General features: G+C 40.8%; 1 protein-coding gene across 7 annotated transcripts in view; it reads left to right on the plus strand.

Annotated features, from left to right (window-relative positions):
- The window catches only part of Sesn (Sestrin), a 147269-nt gene extending 128743 nt beyond the window's left edge, over positions 1 to 18526 (plus strand). For all 7 annotated transcript variants that reach the window (XM_069117478.1, XM_069117479.1, XM_069117484.1 and 4 more), the window contains 6 exons: positions 10352 to 10522; positions 14308 to 14490; positions 14762 to 15002; positions 15373 to 15638; positions 16335 to 16709; positions 16979 to 18526. In XM_069117478.1, coding sequence (XP_068973579.1) covers positions 10352 to 10522; positions 14308 to 14490; positions 14762 to 15002; positions 15373 to 15638; positions 16335 to 16709; positions 16979 to 17065 — 1323 coding nt within the window. In that variant the 3' untranslated portion in view covers positions 17066 to 18526. The remainder of the gene's footprint in view (positions 1 to 10351; positions 10523 to 14307; positions 14491 to 14761; positions 15003 to 15372; positions 15639 to 16334; positions 16710 to 16978) is intronic.
- The last annotated feature ends 3157 nt before the right edge of the window (positions 18527 to 21683 follow it).

The raw sequence follows: 21683 nt of genomic DNA on the forward strand, positions 1-21683 counted from the left end.
CTCGTCCCATTCGCGTTTCCATATTTTCCAGCCGAGTTTGTTTTTCCTTCGCAAAGCCTCGTGACTTTTTGTTATTTTCTTTCCTTTCTATCTATTTCCTCCTCATTTTACAACGTGTTGTTTTGCAAATGAGAGGTTAGAAGGTCGTAGACGATCGTCTGAAAGGTATTATCGGATTTTACAAGGCGCGACCTTGGCTACACGTTTCGTCTCGATACGATACAGCGATACGTGACTCGCGTGACTCGAAATTCGCGGTAAGTCGAATCTAATTTATTTACTTCCAGCATCCTTTTTCTCATACTACTCAGAGCTTCGTAGGTTTATCTATAAATTCTACTTTTTCTGATTTCGTTGTGAAACTAATTTTTAATCCTTGAAAGTAATTGTCAAGGGAAATTTCATTTATGTCATCATGGGTGAACATTCACTTTGATATATTTTTTAAGCGTGATGTTTTAAGCGTCGAATAATAAAGAGTGGGAAATAAATGGTCAGTTAAAGAGTTTAATCATTTTCAAGTGGGCTATTAGGGTCCCTATTTTTATCTCGAACACAAGAAGCTAAATCTCGAAAGAGTACGGAACGAGATCTCGCGTCCTTCGAATTCTACCTATAAGCGGCGTGCTCGATTTTAATCACAGTTTTGTAATTCCACCTTTTTGCTTTCTTTCATTCAATTAAAAATATTTTATTCACCGTGTCGACAAAAGTTGAATAACAAAAACGTCGTTTAAATTCCTTCGATCGGAGCTTGGTGTATCGCTAACAGGTTGCGTCATCGGATCTCGCAGTATCGGAAACGAGAACCTATCTTCAAAGGTTTTGGAAGGGAAACGACCGACTGTTTTGCCGGTTTTTTTAGATGCGGAATACCCGGGTTTGTTTTATGTGTTCGCGAATTCTCGTCGCTTCACACGCGCGATACGGCCAGTGACATTCGTGGCGTATGCTGGGCGATGTTGTTTTAGGCCGAGCAAACAAATGCCCTGGACCGACAGACCACGCTTTGTACTCCGCTCTTGTAATGATAAACGGTTTAAAAGGTTACGAAATCTAACATGCCTTTCGAATGCCAATCTTGTTTAAACTTCTTTTTCAAGATATCCTCCTACCGGTGCTGAATAGTCCTTTTAAATACGTAGTTACTTATTTATTTATTTATTCGAAGGTAATTGACCGTACAAGTTTTACGTTGTTCAGAAACTCCAAGCGCGTAGGGTGTTAAGAATATTAAAAAAATTCATCTGGAAAGCCGTTAATAAAACGACTCGGATAGACAGCTCGGTTGCTTTGTTTCATTTAATATACATCCGCTTGTAGAACAGCAAACAACAGCAATGGAGTAGAGAGAATCGTGAGAAATGCGAAAACAAGCAGCGTGCAGTTGTTGTCGCATACGGAATGGCCACGGTGCAGCGTTAATCGCCGATGTTAATTAAGCCGTATCTCTGTAAACGATTGCGATTAACGTTGGCCGTGGGTGGTGCGTCAACGATATTATTCTATCGTCCCCTTCCGTTCCTTCAGACCGGGTCCGTTTCGCGTCCATTTAGTCACGTACAGATCGTAAAACGTACAGCCTCTTTTAACGCTCTACCCTAATTCTTCGTTTATGTGTCGCCTTGATAATTGACGTATTAACTCACCCCTGCGATAAAGTTATTTCTCTCTCTCTCTTCCTCTGCCGGTTGTTTTCACGGGTCAACGGCTGCCTAAATCCACCAATGAAAGACTACGAAACGTGACAAACGTTTTTTCATTTGCGTTCAAAGGTAAATCTTAATCGCGTCGCATCGATCAACTTTGCCGAGGTTAATTTTCGAATACACATATTTATAATTGTTACGACTTGACGAAACTTTTATTCGCCGAAAATGATAATTAATCGCACGCTTTCTGAGAAATTAAATATTGATCAAGTGTCGTAAAACGGTGCTAATTAGTTCTGTTTCTGAGTGACTCAATCATATGATAATTAATAACGATAATTAATAACTTCCAGCAATTCACTTTTTATATTCCCAATATTTACAAGCTTTTTATCGTACTGACATCGGATTGAAGTAATCCTCAAACACTTACATCTTCGATAAACATCTTCACCGTACAAATTCTATTTTCTTTTCTTCTTCCTTGCACATGTTGTATCTCGTAGCCCTGACGAAAAAGCAGTATCTTTGTTCGTTTATTGACAGAAGACACCGAGGGGCGCCTGTTGCCAGTTTTATTGGGTATCTTTCAAAGGTGCATGGTCGCTGTTAAGATTCAACCGGAGGAATGGCGTGGCTTGCGACCACGCCGCTCGCGCGTGGGAGTGATATACACGGAATAATATGGTACAAGGTTTCTTATAATCAACGCCTCCGAGTGTATTACCCCGGCACTCTGGTCTCTGGTCGAGCGTTGTTTGTCACTCGATCGGTTTTCTTTATTTTATTCGTGTCTCTTATTTCTGCCGCATTCGCCTTTACCAACGGGGAGAGACAACCATAACGACGACCGAGTCGCCTCGGGTTCTTCGTTTTTCCTATTATTCTATCGTGACCCTGGTGTTTTAAATTCCTTTCCGCACGTGTTGAGTTTATTCGCCGAACACGGTAACAGCGGTTCGATCGCTCGATTCCTTCAAGCATAACAATACTGATTGACTTGCAAAAATAACAAATACATTCTCAAGTTCTTACTGAGAGAATTCTCTGCATTTTGAAGCTTACTTCGTACAGTATCGATGAGATTCCAAGTTCCAGTTTGATTCATAAAAGTTTCGTAGCGAAAAATGCGAAGAAAGGAGGAACAGTCGTTAATAGCAAACTCAATTCATATATTATTTCTGGTGCGAATACTACCAGATAGAGAACATTGAAACTATTTATCAGTTTCAATTTTTCTACTCAGTCCTTCCCACTGATCAACAAGAATATCGCTACCGATTTATCCAGCACGACTCATACGTGCAGCGAACAACTGACATCAAACGGTATCGCTGACTCATATTGTCAGTGTCGAAATTGAAGCAGTCGTCACAAGCATAAAATTAGGTCGAATTTTTTTGATCTTCCCTGCCATCGTCACTCGGAGAGAACTTAAATTCCATTTCTGTCCGCACCGCAGCAATTTTACGAGCTTCTTCGCAGCCCCCTTCCAAAACGTTCTCTGTTCCACATCTGTTTCTAATGACGCAATTCTCTTCGAATCTGTCTTTGATGCGGCATACCGGAAACGCCCGTTTCGACCATTTTTCGACATTTTGAAGTATGTTGTACATGCAACACGCAACGCGGTTATTTGGCGGCGGTGACGCTCCACCATTTGGCAGATTTATGTTTCTAATGATATAATGCGCAGTAAGTGCGACTCCACTATTAGCAGGATAAAGTTGATAAGTCGTGTAGCGTCATCGCTACAAAATCACAGCGGCGTTATATCTCTCGTCGTTAAAATTTATTGCATGCGATTTTTTGTCAAATAATATTCGATAAAATTAATGGGATGACTGCAGGAAATTATCAAAGATATATTCCTGAAGATGTACGCGTTCGATGTAATATTTTAGTAGAGCGCAACGTAAACAAAAGATGCAACGTTCTTGCGTCCCTGTAGCAGTCGTAATTCCGCCATTGAAACTTTAGAAAATACCACTAATACACAGAGCAGAATTGTGCCTTTGGGCTTAGCCATTACGAACAACTCGATTATTCAGATATCAGACTCACCGATGACTGACAGATATGTTTTGGCCCACCCCGAATAATTTACTTTGACATTATGCAACAATAAGTTACTATCCTGAATCAAAGTTGGCGGACAGCTAGTGAACATGTATACGTTCTCAGTGATGCGATGTCCAACACAGAAGCCCACAGTTCAGCTACCAAAAATATAGAATAAGTTTTTTTATTATTATTATTTAATTTGTACTTTACAATTTGTCCAGCTGGACATTTGCTAAATTTTTCTAACTTATTTGCTAAGTAACATATGGATGGCTATATACAGAAACAAGTGAGTCGTATCTGCAGCATCATAGCTACAAAATTGCATCGAAGTCACACCTGCACCAGATCTAAACTGGACCGTTTTAAAAAGCCCTCGGCTGTTTTTCCATGAGTACACAGCGGCCGTTTTGGGAACGACTGTTCGTTACCTCGATGGAAACGGGGATGAATAATGCAAGCGTAGAACAATATCCATTCCCCGGCACGTGGTATTTCCTCTAACGGAATCCTGACAGTATTCGGAACAAAATCAATTACCGGGCGCTCATACAAAGCAGCGACGGGCTGTACAGCCTGTACAAAACGACGTGTGCCCGAGCTAATGGCCCCTTTGTTTCTTTGTGTTAGCTGGAGCATCGCGAGCGCGAATCGCTAATAAACTGAACAACCGACACAACAAGTTTCTCTCTCCCACGCGGTTTTAGCGCACTTAATAACTTCACGGATCAGTGAACCGCGATACTCTAATCGTAATTTAATATTCGAACAGTGGACCGGTGTGCGGAATTACCGAGCGATTAAAAGGTTCGCGAGCCAAAGAACGAAAGAGAAATAGTATTATCTTGGTCGTTTTTATCTCGTCGATGAGAAACCAGCAGAAAAATATCGAAATAACTTATTTCATCTCTCTTCGTTCGTTCAATTGCGAAAACGCGCGTGTATTGAAAGATAAATTGGACGATACTGCACGAGTTACGCATAATCGTCAATCGTGCACGCTTTTGAAATTATTACGTGGGAAGGAAGAAACTGAATCGTCGATAAACGTGACGTTGAGTTATTAAGTGGCTCGTTTTCGGATCTGTGCATAAATACAAGCTCAGGGGGAATTACAGAGTTTTTTCTAATTACAGCTCTGCTGTGTCTGCAACGTTATTTGCCTCGAATGTATAGCGCACGGTAAACATTTGTCCGAGTAGTCTAAACTCAGCCTCAATCGAGATTAATCTATTCAGCTTGATCGTGTACGTGATGTCCATAAGTTTCGCCTGTTTATATTCGCCACGAATTTAGGGCGAGATGTTGGTTTAATCGCTGGAAATCGACGCGCGATGAAACAATTATTTCCCTTCAGTTATGTTTGGTTTGATTTGTGAATATTGTTGTTTCTTAAAGTGTATCGTTCCACTTTTCCATTTCTCTTCTCCCCCGTTTGATTATCGTTGATTTTATATCAATAAAGAACTAATCTTTACGATGTTTACGCAAATTCATGCTTTCAAAGATACAGAAGTAAAGTCTACATACGTCTTTACGCGTTTAGATTTCCCGTTAAACGCGTCAACGTCGTTATAACTTTTTTCAAAATTCGCTTGAAAACATCAATGATTCTAAGAAACGCAGATTAAAACGAACTTAATACAAAATACCAGCAACTGGTGTGAAGCGAATCGCGAACTCCATTCACCAGTCGATTCTGTAGTGCCCAGATAGTAAGCCCGCTTTAATTCCCTCGTTTTTCAAGCAACGTCACCGACAGATAATGTCGGCCAGTTCGATGCTCGACGTTTCGTAACTTGGCGTTAATTTTATCGTTCTCGTCGCGAATCATCCCATTATGCGTGCCCGTGGGAACGTCGAGATTCGCGCATAATCTCGCCGTCATTTTGCTAATCCCCCCTCGAGTTGCTACATCACGTGATTTATCACCGTTGCACAAGTTTCCTACACTCGTTTAAATGCTGTGCACCAACTGTAGAAATTCTTACACGGAGAAAATTTCGTTAATAGCCATTGGTAGATTTCGTTTCACAGATTAACCAGCCATAACAACGTAGCGAAAGATTATCATGTAAATACTTGTAAATGAAAATCTTCGCGCTCCTCCCCACAGAGCCGATCATTATACTATTCTTTCTCGTTTAATTTCATTTATTTTGTATTTATTCCATTCTACAATTTCTTTTGCCCCATATAAGTCGTCTATCAAGGTCATCGCAGTTTTATTCTTCGTTTCCTTCGAAGACACGTGCCGCGGAAGCAAGACTGGTCCCGCGATTATAATTAGAAGCTCACGGCATATCCACGATCACTGCATCGCTATTTATGCCATATTTACGAGCCTGCCTATTTACGTGGCGCATCTAATGAGCTTTCGTTCCGATTGTCAACACGAGCGAACGTCTTCTTTATAATCTACTTCCGAAGAACCTAGTATTTTGTTAAACAGAAACATTGAAACATTCACATCATCGTGAATGTATCACAAAGAAGAAATGTGTGTCAGCGGTCGTTAAGGTAAGCCACTCGAGCCGAGCTACATTTAGGTTTCAGATAAGTTCTCAGAGCGTCATTAGTTAAAAACCTCCGAATTATGGTATCTCGAGAAAAGTGGCCGGAAACCGCTTGAGTCTGACTAGACGTTTAAAACGGGCACGGTGGCCGGATTATATCAGAATTTTAGAAAGTTTCCAGATACGAGTTGGATGTGATAGAGGGTTAATGGGTCCCTAAAGTATTTAAAAATTCATTGTGCTTTGTTCTTTCTTCTGGAACAACATTCCCTTGGATTACATTCCATGTATTCTAGCTTATAATTAGGGTTAAGCATCCAGAAGAACATCTACGAGGAGATCTTCGAAATTTAAGGGCACGTCTCTACGAAGAGAAATATCGCTTGAGTGACTCAGTGATAAATACAATTCTTAGATAACGATGTATTCACACTATTTTTCACTTGAATGTTCCAATTAAGAAACTATTAAAAATATTGCACAGATTCATAGAAAAATCATTGAACGCGAAATCGGCTACACGAGCAGGACGCATCACGTTCTCGCGAAAAAGCAGTGCCAAAAATATCTGCGAAAGGGAAGTGATAGTTTGTTTGGGAATGAAGAGCTGAAAACCAGCCCTGGGGAGATTCCTGCGCAGCGGAAGGAAAATTCCATATGATTTGAAGCCTGTGGCTGGATGGCACGAGGCATAAGAAGAAGAAGAGGAAGAGGAAGAAAGAACAGAGCAGTATACTGTAGAAATACAGGAGAATCGAGACACACACGGTCGAAGAGGCTCGCCACCAAGTCTCAGGGAACTGTGCGTGGGCTCGATGCCAGGGGCTTCTTGCCAAAAGAAAAAGAGTTCTCGGAAGAGAGCAGCAGGTTCTCCTCTCGCTCGCGTGTGTGAGCTGGCTGCATCTTTCGAGGGCTTCGCTGGGGACAATCCGCCACGGGATCTTGCCAAATCTCGCGTACGGGTTAATTGAGTAATACTTTTGCCGTTGATGATGCAGGCGACTATTTTTAATTGGCCAGCAGCTGATTACCTTCGATTCCTCCTCGTCTTATAAGCAACGTACCTTTTCATCGTTGATTAAACTCATTGACAACGAGGTTGCTTGTTACTTTTCGTGGTTTCACCTACCACAAAGTTTTCCGATTAAAATAAACACCGGTGTTTCAGAAGTTCGCTTTCAAATATTATATTAATTTTCTTCTGTAGTAATTTTCTTGTTTCGCGGAATTATTGGTATCGTTGGTACCATGTTGAAATTTATTTATCTGTTCTGTGTTATCGTCTATCTTTTTTGATATTTTCACGAGTCGATGTTATTTACTTTGAGTTCGATATCAAAACAGTTTGTCGAAGCTGAGGTGTCGCGAAGGCGCCACGTTTTGTCACGTTATCAAGATTTTGTCGAACATTGCTGCTCGTAACTCGATTGAAAATCGCGAAAATAAAAACCGAAAGGAAATCGCGAAAATAAGTCAACCAATTTCGATGACTAATTGTAAGGTCATCAGGTGTAAGTACGCCTTCCTCTTATCGTACCTCTTTTCTGTTATTTTCATCGCAAACGGTAAACACTCGACAACTTCGACTATCGAGACTCGCACTTTTAAATGCGACAGTCTTTTTATTTTATCAGACTGGCTCGAGATATTGTAGTTTCAATCGCGTATTAATTTTTTATTACCGTCAAAGAATAACAACTATGTTGCAAATTGTTAGATTTTACGGTCTACTGATTTATAGCACGGTGTTACAGAAGTAAAAGCGTGTTACATAAGAGAAAATGTGTAATACGGAAACACGCGATGTAAAATATCTGTATATCTGCCATAAATGCAGCAAGAACCGTAGTCTAATATACGTATCGTTAGTGGGCCTTGTGTGGCAGTGAGAAAGCAAAATTAAAACAGGTACATTAACGTGGGTTGACGCGATGCTCACCACTTAATGGCTACATTCGTAGCGTTGTCTTCCACCTTGCAAATTATTATAAATGGTAGAGTTCATGTTTCAGTATGGCTTCTTACCTCTTCCTGCAATGGCATTCATATGAATCGTAAACCTATTGATAGCACCATTTGTACTTACATACGTATATAAATACATATTTCGTAATCCAACGACTCCTCAAGATCGTTATCGTTTAATGATCGATATTAATCCTGTAGTTTAAACAAAACCACTTCTTCGCTATTTCGTAACACGCCACTAGACAAATAGCTTTGTTGTTTCCATTCGAATCTAGATCTCTGATAATAATTATCGATAATAATCCAAATTTAACGACATCACGCGTATAAGTTACGATCTCACGAATCAACGCGTTAGCATGTTACCTTCGTTTTATTTTGAAACGTTAAACCTGTTTTAAACGTTGAAGCATTAGCGCGTGTCGTGAAACTTCTCCGCTGACAAGATTAACGCTCGTAGACTGTTATAAGGTTTCGTCGCATCGTCCCTTTGATATTTTTGATCATGCGAAAGAAGCTCGTTGGTAAGTAGTCTTCTAACGTTCGAGCACGCCCACGTAGCGATCCTCCCTCGATCCTCTGTGACCGATCAACGACACACGTCGAAATTGATATTCCTCGCGTGACGAAAGCCCGCGTATCCCCAGTGAAATGCCTTTCCCGTTTAATTTGTTCAAGCGGGTCATCGACCCTCTGCAAGGACGGTAGTAACCGTTCGCATTAATATATCGCGCTCGTACGATCACCGATCGTGTCTGAATGCCCACTGTTTTTACCTTTGGTCGCCTCATAGTGGAAAACAATCGATAGAGGATTTCGATATCGGCCTGGTCAATAGAACTAGAGATACAGCCACGATGAGGTCTCTCGTATCTCTATTCTCGGATATGTTACAAGATAAGTAATATAAAATGCAGGATATTTTAGATTTGCTGTTTTAGGTTTTCGGCACTGGTAGATTTCGTTGTTCTGTTTTCAAGTAATTTAGTATTCTTCTAGATTATCATTGAAAGTATGGTGCTTATTCAACATATAGTCAGTTAATGCGACTAAGTTCAACTGAAGTGGGTAATTTAAATATTTCGCTCTATAATGATATATTTTTGCAAGCAGAATGTTAAAACCTACGTGTTCCAAATTTTAACTAAGTCAGTAACTCCAGCACTTTCTCCCCATTATGAGAGTCGATAAATCCACCCACGTAGCGTTAGTTGGACGTCGAAGAAGTTCGTCATCGTTATGTCTCTCGCGTTAACTTCCCCATACGAATTACCAATTATTAAAGGACTCTAACCTTCAACTAAAAAGAAAAATAAAAAGAAGAAAAAAAGGAGAAAAACATACTTGCATGGAGGTGTAGGAAAATTAAGTGTCCCCTTGCCGGGGAGTAAAAGGATGTTCCAAACGACACTCGATGCGTAAGATCTAAGTTTAGAGGTTGCATCTGCGTGTCGAGAAGCCAGTAGTCAACACTGTTGCACCTATTAGTTTCATGACTTTTCATTGTGTAGTATCGTGTTAATACGAGTGCACGTTACGAGCTTACGCGTGTGCAAAGTGCAATGGTTATACAGGTGATATCAGGTACAAAGACGAGCATGCCACGTCGTTGATGATGCAAGCTGAACGCTCGATTTCGAGGTTTGCTTCCGAGTAACCCGGTTTTCTTGTTCCGGGCTTCGAGACAAACACGATTATGTCATTAATGCGACTATGCGAGCACCGTTTATGTACGTTACGTCGATTTCCACGATATAGCGTATCATTAGGTCAAGCGAAATATATAGAAGCAGAACGTGATCAATTTCAGTTATCGTTTGATAAATATAACCGACGTTTGTTCTGTTTCTCCAAACGAATTAAAATTATTGCCATCTAATCTTATTACACTTTTGCCACACTGTTGTGCTTTGCTAAATAAGAAGATAATATTATTTTAAAAACTTAGCGAAAAATTCAGGCTTATCTGAGTGATAATTGGTCACGTTTGATCATAAATACAAACTTTCTAATCCATAGAAACGAAATACGTTAATCCATACGTGTCTCTTAACTGTCCAATAATTTTGTCCGCCGGTTTCTCGTTTTCCTTTTTGTTTTTTCCTTGTTATCAACCGACTAAGCGTTTTTTTTTCATTCCTTTGGTTACAGACTCATATTCTGTTGATGGATGCATTCCTCCAGAACAACAGGCTGGATCATGTCTCCAGGGTGATGGCCTCGCATCCTTCGTACTTGGAACATTTCCTTCGTACTCAACATTTCATTCTAAGGGGTGACGGACCGCTTCCTTACGACTACAGGCATCTCATCGCCATTATGGTAAGTGCACTACTGGTTTTTCTCTTTATCTAATTCATCGTAATGGCGGCAACTTTTTCCACGCGGCGATAACACGCCATCTGGCGAACGCAGTGCGGGCGGAAGACGGGAAAATTCTTCTCACGAACGCTAGATTTTTATTTCGTTTGCTCGTAAAATCGAGAGAACGCCGACTGCTTGAAGGAGCAAGAATGGCCGCGATGCTTATTAACATAAAGTCGTCGCCACGGGAGGCGATATTAACGGTGCAATTATACGCGGCGGAGAAGTGTTTTGAACGCTGGAAGACCGTTCAAACGGATTACGTAAAATTGGCCAGAAAAAGCTCGTTATTGTATACACGAACGGCAATATTAACGGGGTCAACGTTGAGAAGATCAGTTTCCAGCGTTGAATTCTAATCAGACACTAGAGGCACGCATGATATAATAGTTTACGTCGTGAAACCCAGTCTATAGGTTCGTTACCTGAGTTCACGATAAGATTTTTTTAGAAATATGCTGGGATATACTCCATGGTCCGTAAATATCAACCGCTGCAGGGCCGAATTTATTGACGAAAGTCTGAGAAAAATTATTTTCTTTCATTCCTCGGACTTATTGTATATTTATTTCATCCTGTTATTCTCCTCGTTTATTCTTCACGTTCGTATCTCGCCAGGGATTCTCTTTTACTTGAATGGATAAAGGAAAGTTGTTTAAGACGAAATAAGATGAGAAGGTTAAATATTTCTTAGGGCGAGCAGTTACTGCGTGCGTATAATTATTAGCGTTAATCAGTTGTTAAAGAATGCTCTTTCATCCTATTATTATCGATTACGATAGTCGCGTGAAGAAATTTAAATACATTGTCAGTTAGATCGACAGAGGCTTGTTTGTTCACGTGTTGGCGATTATTTTTGCGCGTTATTTTTATGCGCGACAAACAAAGCCGGTAATATGATTGTCGTGGAACGGGTCGGCGCCGCGACGCTGCGTTCTTTTCAAGCGTCACCGTGTGCCCGTTTTCCGAGCTATTCCACGGTCGTCCCTCGCCCAACGGGTCGTGCTTTGGGCCAAAGATTATCAAGAAACCGAGCAAGTGCAACGGGTTTCGTAACGTTATGTATTCTTCGCCGTTCCAACTAGTCGTAATTACATTACTTACGTTCCTTAATTATATTTCTTAATTTTTCTTTCGACGAAGAACAACATTGCACGTTAATCCTTGTACTTGTACGGAACAGTCGGTCATTTTCGACTCATTTTACGTTTATTACGTTTTAAGGTATACTATCTAAATCGTTGTTATTCGATCATGTTATTGGAACTGTAAAGAATTGTACTTTTTGAGAGAATGTTAGTGTCATATCTGGTGTTCGTCGTTCGTCGCTATAGAATTAAACAATCGATTCACGCAACGACAGTTGTTCATTCACCGATTCAGTCTAATTGTCTAATTGTCACTTACGATCGTAGCTATGTTTTCTGATAGCCCTACAAATTATTACCTCCTTTGAAGCTTAAGAAACGATATTTCTTAGCAGGAAAAGTTGTAAATTCCGCGCGGAATACAGATAGAAGTTCTTTTTTGTCACTTACCCCGTTTATCATCTCAACTTTTCAATTCCTAATCTAACTCGTAGATGGTCGCAGCTTGCTCGTTTCGTGACATGCGATCCAATCTGTCTGAGCGGTTGAATGTCACAGCATACGTGATAACGCGATAACTACCAGCTCGCAACATGCCAGTACGTAGTCGTAGACGAAATATCGTTTCTTTAAACTTTAAACGATCAACCGAAAACGCTTTATCGCGCGATAAAACGTCGACGTTCCTTGACACGGGCTGAGGGGAGGGAGAGATTCTTGAAAGTAGCAGGGTAAGAGGGGAGTAGCGATTGTAGTTGTTACACAGAGGAGAACGATAAAACGATAAGATATCTGAAAAACAGCTTTTCTACCGGTAAACATTCTATCACGTGACACTCTCGCGTCGAGATTCGCGTAATTCGCGTAATTCGGCAGCGTTCAAGGTCGTTGGAAAAACCATCCAGAAGTTTGGTATTATCTGAAGGGATGTTCTGCGACATAAAGTATTTTTGTTCGATTGAATTATTTCGAAATAGAAGTAAAAAAAGAACGCACATACATATAACAGAGATTGTAGATTTTATAGAAATTTGTTAGGGAATAATTTATGGAGGGACGTATAATCAAAATATGCTCCGTGTTCGTCGGTATATAAACCAGGTTTTAGAGAGAAACAATGCCATACGAAGGAAAACAAACGGATATCTCGGCTGCCTGACGCTGTATCAATTTTTAACGAGGATACACGTGGCTGGTATCGTCGTCTTCTGTTACACTGGAATTCGAAATTATCTCGCGCATTTCGTCGACTTTATCATCCGTTCCCGAGATTGTTGTACCATTTCTGTACAAAATTTATCATTCGAGAGCTAATAAAAAAAGCTCTTCAAAACATTTCGTAAAAGCTTTGCTTATAAAAACAGCAAAAAATATTTGTAACTTCGTAGAAAGCAGAAAGCATCGGGTTTCATTTCTTTAACAGCGTCCCGCTGTCATAAAATGAATTCAGGGAAAATTGCTTTTTCACTCGTCACTTCAACTCGTTCTCTTTGATTGTCTCGTTCGATGGACAATGTTTTCCCAAGGTCTGCAGGGGTTCGACGCGCAAAATTTCAGAGTCATCATGGTGTTTGCAGACTTCTCTTATCGCTTATCGCGGCTCTTGATTCGATCGATCCGCGGCCCTGCATGGTAAACACGTGTTTTGTTTACGCGCTTCATCATCCTGCTTCCTCTTCCCCTTTCCTCGACGTTCGTCCACCTACCTATTCTTCTTTGTCGACATCTCCGCGTTCCCGATACTCGTTCTACGACCGGTCATTTGAATTTCTGATGTAATTCCAGCGCGATCAAAACAAACCAATAAGAAGACCCCGATCGTGTCGCATTCCCTCGAAGTCGCCTCCTCCCTTTTCGCCGTAATGTTTTTCATCGCAGTACGAGAAGCGAGGTCACGATGGCGATTAAATTTTTGCAAAGATTGCCTCATCCATTTCTGCGACTTGTTCGAATCGATCGGTTATTTTTCGAACTTTCGATATTGAATTTACAGATACAAAATGTTGTTATTTATGCACGGAAAGATGGAGATTTTCTCCTAATAAATAAAGTATCAAGCATCGTATGTTGAAGAATGTCAAGGCGGCAAACGCAATTATTATTTTTGAAGATGTATAACATTATATCGAATCTGCGTTGAATTCATTATGTTAAATTTGTGACGAAGTTGGCGTGCCACGATGAACAGTCACTCGAGGGTTGAACATTCTTTCTTCCTTCGTTCATCGTGGCCTTATGTTTTATATCGTGTCAGACAACGTTATAGGGAACGCAATGTATACGATGGACGTGCTCTTGCTCAATTTCGCGCCTCGATACGTCGCGTCGTCGGCAATTTGTCTCTTCTCCAGCATCCCTCGACGATATTTTTTTCGTTGATCCCTCTACCTTCTTTCTCCACGCTCGAGAACTTCTTTTTTTAGGGATTTCTTTGGAACTTAGCCGCCTCACGCGAATGACACTTCTACTCTATGGTCCCTTGTAGACTTCCTTTCAGTTCTAAAAAAAAAAGTCTTCTCCTTGGAGAATGCCTAATTTTTTTCGAAAGACAAAATTTAAAAATCGCAGCTGGTTGCTGTTGGAACGAAATTATTCTGCAATTAATTATTTTCGATAGGATGACGAATAAAATTGTGGGTTTCTTTTCTCTTTTAGGCTGCTGGAAGGCATCAGTGCAGCTATCTCATAAATCTGCAGAAAGGAGAATTCATCCTTCAAGGCGGTGACCCATCGTGGCTTCGAGGTCTGAAGTCAATCCCAGGAAAATTACAAGATCTCTATGAGATTAACAAGATTTTAGCTCATAGGCCGTGGTTGTTGAACAAAACGCACATAGAGGTTGGTTCGAACAAGATTAGTCTTAACGTTAGAACTACTAAATATGTATTTGCTTTTACAATCGCGTTCAAATACTCGAACGCTTTTACATAATTAATCCTCACCATCGTTCAAATTGAAATATCATTTTATATTTTCTACTTAATTGTAATCATTCATGTACGATATAATTCACTGTTCTGATGTTAAATACAATCGTTGGTAAAATTGCGTAAAATAAAAAAAAAAAAGAAGAAAGAGTTGGGAATAATTGGTGGTCTTTTATTTACAGAAACTGACCAAAGGCGCGGACAGTTGGTCCCTGGCCGAGGTGGTTCACGCGATAGTTCTTCTGGCCCACTTTCACTCCCTCTCGTCTTTCGTATTTTCCTGCGGGATTAACGAAGAGCTGGACAACGTAGCCGGTCACCACTACAAAGAGAATGTCCAGGATAATAGCAATAATGTACCAACTGCCAAAGATAAGCTTTCCAGTAGTCCCAAGAAGATTCCCAATGGCGATGGCAAGACTGGTAAGTCGGTCACCGATCCATGTTTAAAATCCTGTTCCTAATCCCGTAAAACCCAAACAACATATAATTCATTCTCTCACGAACGCTGAATATCATTAACTACATTCTACCGCATACCATTATCGTTTCATTACAGATATGAATTGCTAAAGTAATATTTATAATATCAACTTATGCTATAAATCACAGATTTTTATTTTATTTTTTGTTTTCTCTTTATGCTTATAAAAACACGTAGTTCCGTTCTCCAAGTTCAACGACATTTAACGGTCTTTCAACCGCGCCCTTCAACCGCTAGATCGCGCAAGATTATCATTGCTAATGACCAACAAGTGTTTGTGATAACAAGATATCGTTCGAATCTGCACAGAGAACATGCCGTCGCCGCCATCCTCGCCGAGCATAGTGGGTGAACAGGAAGTCGGCGTCGAAGCACTGATGGAACGTATGAAACGTCTTTCTGAGAAATCCAAATCCTACCAGATCACGCAAGAGGAGCTGTCCAAAAGATTCGAAACTGTAGAAACGCAGTCTGCCGAATTGGCTGCAGCGCCTCAGAGGAGTAGTTCGGTTCTCGACTCTGATATCGGTCATTTCATCGAAGATCCTACGTTCATTTATCAAGACTTCGCCAAGGTAGATTTTAATTCATTGACTCGTTAGAAGTTTATCAACGTGCAGACTCGGTTGGAATAACGTGGTTATATAGATCGGGCGATAACGAATAACTATGTAAATACGGAACATGGTTGAAGTCTAGACTAAAATCAGTCCCGTATATAACTTGCATAAAGCGTCAGAATTAACATTATGGTCAAAACATTGTTATATATGTCGTCGTAGTGGATATGAATTCGCCGGACCAATTCGAAAGTACGTTTCAAGGCGACACGAAGCCCGCCGATGAATATTTAAGTTCCGTCGATTCGATCACCGTTTCCACTGTTTTATCATGAATATTTACGACACGTGTGCCTTGTCGAAATCGAGTAGTTTAACTTTAAACGGTGGTGCGATCGAATTCACCAACAAAGGAAAGAAAAACGTTATTCCTTGCCGCTATCTAATCGTATGGTAATTACGTAAATTGCTATACTAAATTATAGTGTAACTTATCGTTTATACGTTATGTATATATATGTATATTATTTTTGTTAGTATTATTAGTAACTATATTATCGATCAATATTATTTAGTAACGTATATATGTAATATGTATATATGTATAATATGTATTTATGTACGTATGTATATATATATATAGATTATGTTACGTATAATATATATATTAAAGATACATGTAATCTATAATCAAACGATTTTTCGTTTCAGCGTGGTCAACTGAACGATAGACCAACGTTTCGTGTGCAAGACTACTCCTGGGACGATCACGGTTACTCGCTGGTGAACCGTCTGTACAATGATGTCGGTAATCTGCTAGACGAAAAATTCAAGACAGCTTATAATCTCACCTACTTTACCATGGGCACGCACAGCAGTGTGGACACGTCCCGTTTCCGACGAGCGATCTGGAATTATATTCAATGTATGTTTGGCATTAGGCATGACGATTACGATTACAACGAGGTGAACCAGCTGCTCGAGCGTAGCCTGAAGACGTTTATCAAGAACGCCGTTTGTTACCCGGAACTCGTGACAAAAAGGGACTACGATCGCGTGATGAGGGAGTTCAAGCACAGCGAGAAGGTTGGTTGCCTTTTTACCTCGAGCCTGTTTATCGCTTTGCTCGTGTCTGTTTGTAGATTTTGAGCTCGTACGAGTTTACGTAAGAAGATATGTGCATAATTCTATTTACATATGATTTCCGTGACATACGCACGCATTTCGGTTTCACGTGTCACCATAATGACTTAGGGATCGTCGATTTATTTGTTCGGTTTTAACAGTGTTTGAGCTTTATTAACGTTTCATGTTCTGTTATGTTTTATTAAAAATGTATTTTTCGTCTTTTTCAGGTTCACGTAAACCTGATGATTCTGGAGGCACGAATGCAAGCGGAGCTGTTGTACGCACTCCGCGCGGTGATGCAATATATGACCTAAGCGAGGCATCGTCGCTGCTCCTTCGTCTACTTGCTGTCTGTCAGTTTGTCGTCGGTTTATTTTATCGTCTTTGCGAGGCGTCTTTGCGGACTCTGCACACGGCACAGTAAGGAACGAGCAAACGCGACACTGTTTCTCACGCAGTATATAACAATGTACCTTCACACAGTGACAAAACACATTCATTTACACACAGCTATATTATTCATCCATACGTACACATAGCAGCGAACAGAGAGGAGTTCACGTTATAATAAACTCACCGTACACACGCAGACGTACAGAATTGAAAACAGAAACATAATGAAACACGCGTGTGAGCAAAGAAGAAAAAGCGGAACCCCGAAATTCGAGTGTCCATTGTGAGACGGCGTTGCCAGGGTGTCCGTCGTTTGCTCGTCGCTCGTAACCTTAAACGATAAAGATTTCTTCGATGAGTCAGTGCTGAACCGAAGGAGAGAATCGACCTGAAAGAAAAGCTCCGCGAGGCGCGTGGAAGAAGAAATGAAAATTTCGATGTAGTTGCGTCGATATCGATGCTGACAAACGTTGATCGGTCACGGCGATAGAAGATAGCCGATCCTCGAGTCTGCAAGTTAGAAGATATCGATGGTTTCGTCTCTAAATCGGAGGCGCATCATCCAAAGCGATCTTTCTGTGTTTGACGCGCTGCCGTTTCCGCTCTGTAAACCGGAAACGCGGATGCGTTCTTATTTTCTGCTCGGTTTAGTTTTTGGATTTTAGATACCCCTGATGGGGGTTCAGGAGAAGAGGATACACGCGAGAGAGAAAGAGAGATTTTATGATTCGTTTTGTAAATAGACACTCGTATTTTTCTATGTTTGCCAAGATATCGTGTAGTAGACTGTTATTTGCGCGTTTCGTTATAAGCATTTCAGATCTGTTGAAGCTTTTGCCCCTTCCCCGATCGTCGCGTTTATCCTTTCGGTAAAATTTCCGTGCACATTTTTAAATTGTACTCTTTCCCGCTTTTAGTTTTACACAATTCCCAGCTGTAGGTACGACAGACGATAGCGATTATTATAATACGTTCGCGGTTCTTTCTTTCTTTATCCGCCTTTCCGTTTTCTTTTTTGCATGTTTTATTACTAACGACCGTGTTTAGGAAGCGAAACAAAAAGAAGTTTGAAAAGAGGGGAAGGAGAGGAGCATCGCGCGTCCGTTTTTTCCAAATTAATCAACTACTCGCGGCTCTTTATATATATCGAGAAGATTTGCTAATACGGCACTGCAGTTAATTGTAAGAATAAATTAAGAAGTCTATTAGAACACACTGTTTCCAATTCGAATTGACCAATTTGAAATGGTCCCGTTTTTGCGTCTCCACGTCGAGACACTCGCCCCTCCGTCGCCTTTGTATCGATTCGTCGATTCAGTGATCGAATAGACGAACAAAGACGACGATGGAACGCGACGAACAGAAGAAACAAGTGAAATAGACATGGAAAGAAATGAAACAATTTGTCTTTCGCGCTATGGCCGCGATTCGCGTTGTACATATTATATACGTTTTAACCTCGTTTATTTCACTGACTATCGTATAACGAGAAAGCTATTAATATAAAAATGACAAAAAAGTGTACCTTCGTTTTCGTCGTATCCGTGTGTCGAGAAAACAGGTGATAAATGAAGTCTTTAGATCGTAGGACGATCTGCGCGCAGGCACATGCGCGCTTCGACGCGCGGTCTTTTTTAAAATCGTCGCTCGGGTAGCCATGAGCGCGCGCGCAGAGACAAGCAATGCCTATCGGCTGTGTTTATTTACGATGGTTTATGGCGCTACTGTCACCAACCAGAAATATACGGCAATGTATTACTATCTCGAGCAAAAATCGAACGAAGAAGAAGGAGAAAGAGAGCGAAGAAAATCGAGGGCAAAAAGTCGTACGCGCCGCACCAAATCTTCGACAAATTTTTTCGTCCTTGTTGTTCGAAGGCTAGGCGTTTTCGAACGATCTTAAAACGCGTGGCTATTGTATTGGAAGCTGTGCGAAACTTTTTGGCATTAATGCGGTGCAGCGTACGCGGACCGCTCCGATTTTTTAATGGCGAAAGTGAAAGAAAAAATCGGCAAGGACCAAGCGAAGGGGCGAACGATCGCGAGACAAAAAGAGAGAACGAAGACTCGAAACGATTGACCGCATATGCGCGTGCGTTTTATCAACGAATTTTCATGCCTTTCGCGTAACGTCGTTTTACTATATCGACGTAGGAAACAAAGAGAAGACGAGAAATAATTTAAAAGGAACGTGCGAATAATAAGTTCGCCCCTTCTGACCATCGAACGGTTGGCAACAGTAGAACGCACGCGCGGCGTTAGTGTGCGAGCAGGACAGAGAGAGGCTGTTTAAACAAATCAAATCCAATATTAAGTCGTTAAGGTACACGGGAGAGAGAAAGTGCGGCACAAAAAGGAAAGGAGATAAAAAGAAAAAAATTAGCAAACTCTATACACGCGAATTACACGTGTCTGTGATCGCATATTATATATATATATATAATAGATATATAACACATATACGCATTATCGAGATGAAAAACAAACAAAAAAAGGACCGATATATTATATATATGAATATTATATATATTATATATTTGTATGTACGCATACGGGTACATACGAAAAGCGTCTATACGTTTTACGACAAAGAGGAAAGAGGAGCGCGGGCGGGCGGTGTATTATCGATATTGCACGAGAGCCGAGAGAAAGCAAAACGACTAAAAGATAAGAAAAATCCATCGGAGATGTAAGTGTAGCGTTTGTAATTAACGGTGTCTCTTTATTATGTAATTGTGTATATGCGCGCTCTGGAATTATCGTATATTCGTGTATATGATTCCGAGTAATTGCGTTTTCATGGAGAGTTCGCCGTCTGTTCTCTCGATCGTGAAGCGAGTTCGGGGAGTAACGCGAAACTGATTCGACGTATCTGTCCAATCGTAGATTTACTCTCCTATGACCTTTTTCTTTTTACTTTTTTTTAACCTTGTAGACTCTTTCCCTGGATCGATTCACGAGCGAGAGAGATAGAAGAGCAGAGGATAAGCGAATATACGGCGCATGACCCGGCGAATTAAGAAATTAATTATTACGATTGAAGCAGCGAACAAACACACACATCTTAGAATTTTCGACCAACAGCGACGCGTTCGCATGGAGTGGACGACGTCCTCACATATCACATGAAGAGTTTATTCAGGACGAGTCTCGTGAGCGTCGATCGCTCTCGCGCGATCTTAGCCGTAGACAGGATTTAGAGCGGCGCCGTCGAGCGTTTCCTTCGTTCGTCTTTCGCTTTACACGTTCTCCAGAGTTTTCTGAAAATTTCTGATCAAAATTCTCATCCTCCGAAGGAGAATCTTAACGTTCCACCTACACGCACTATAGAGCCAAGCATCAATGCCGAACATCGTGATGCATCGGAAGACTAGAATTTTCACCAGGAATTTTCAAATAATAATTATTCAGGCTCCGAGAGTAAAAAATAAAGATCCTTCGATCAGCCATGTCGTAACACCTGAGCAACCGAAAACACGAGGGAAGTGACGAGTTACTCGATCACAGTATTCCGTATTTTTTTTTAACGATTTATTTTTCTCAATAACTCTCTTTCTTCTTTTCCATCTTCTTCTTTGTCTTCGCGCGTCTCGATTTTTTCGTATTTCTCTTCTCCATTCGTATGATTCTCCTCTTCTTGCACCTGATGACGGAACACGCGCACACACACACACATACACATACACACACGCGCGCGCGCTCGCGTGCGCGAAATAGAGTCGTTTACCTGTGCACGATCAGAGAACGCAGAAGGAAGTTAACCGTTTACAGGGCCACCATTTTTGACGCGATCGTTCTCGACTTTTTCTCTTCTTCTCGGTTCCGCGCGTTCCAGGAACGAGAAACCTTTGATGTATTTTTTCGTAAACCGGTTCGAAGATCGCGTTTGTATTTAAGGACGTCCGTTTGTCAGTCCTAAACGATATTTAATAACGTAGATTGTATAAAAGGAATTATTTAACGCGTATATATATGTATATGTATTTAATGTTTTGGATACGGCGCGTCGACACACGGCGTGTAAACGGTTAAAAAGGAAAAAAACAAGGAATGAAATAAATGAAAAAGGAGCAGATCTCTCCGACCAAAGAAAACTTTTAATATCGAGGCTTTTCGAGGCAACTTTAAAACCGTCATTCGATCATCAACCATTTTTATACGCCAGTTCTCATCGTTACACGAAATCGTTCCTGATCGAGATCGATCGCGAAGGGTACTTTATTTCTCAATCGTTCGAACAGAGTGATCGAAAGCTAAGGAAAAAAGAAAAGAAAAAAGTTGATCTTCGAGCTACACACTCGCTATTTCTTCCATCTGTCTCTTGCTTTCTTCTTCCGTTTCCACTTTTCTTCGTCTACCTTTCTCTTTTTCTGTTTCTTTGTTTCGTCCAATGTTCACTAGTTCGTACGAACAACATCTGTAAATTAGAAGAAATTTGTGGATCGCGAACGAGCGAGAGAACTCGACAGAGATCGCCTCGAGGATGGGAAAAAAACGGATGAAGTTGCGGTGTTCGCGGCGCGATTTAACGCCCGGATT

Source organism: Bombus flavifrons, chromosome 7, assembly GCF_040668555.2.
Source record: "Bombus flavifrons isolate JBK064 chromosome 7, iyBomFlav1_principal, whole genome shotgun sequence".
NCBI classification, from domain to species: Eukaryota; Metazoa; Arthropoda; class Insecta; order Hymenoptera; family Apidae; genus Bombus; species Bombus flavifrons.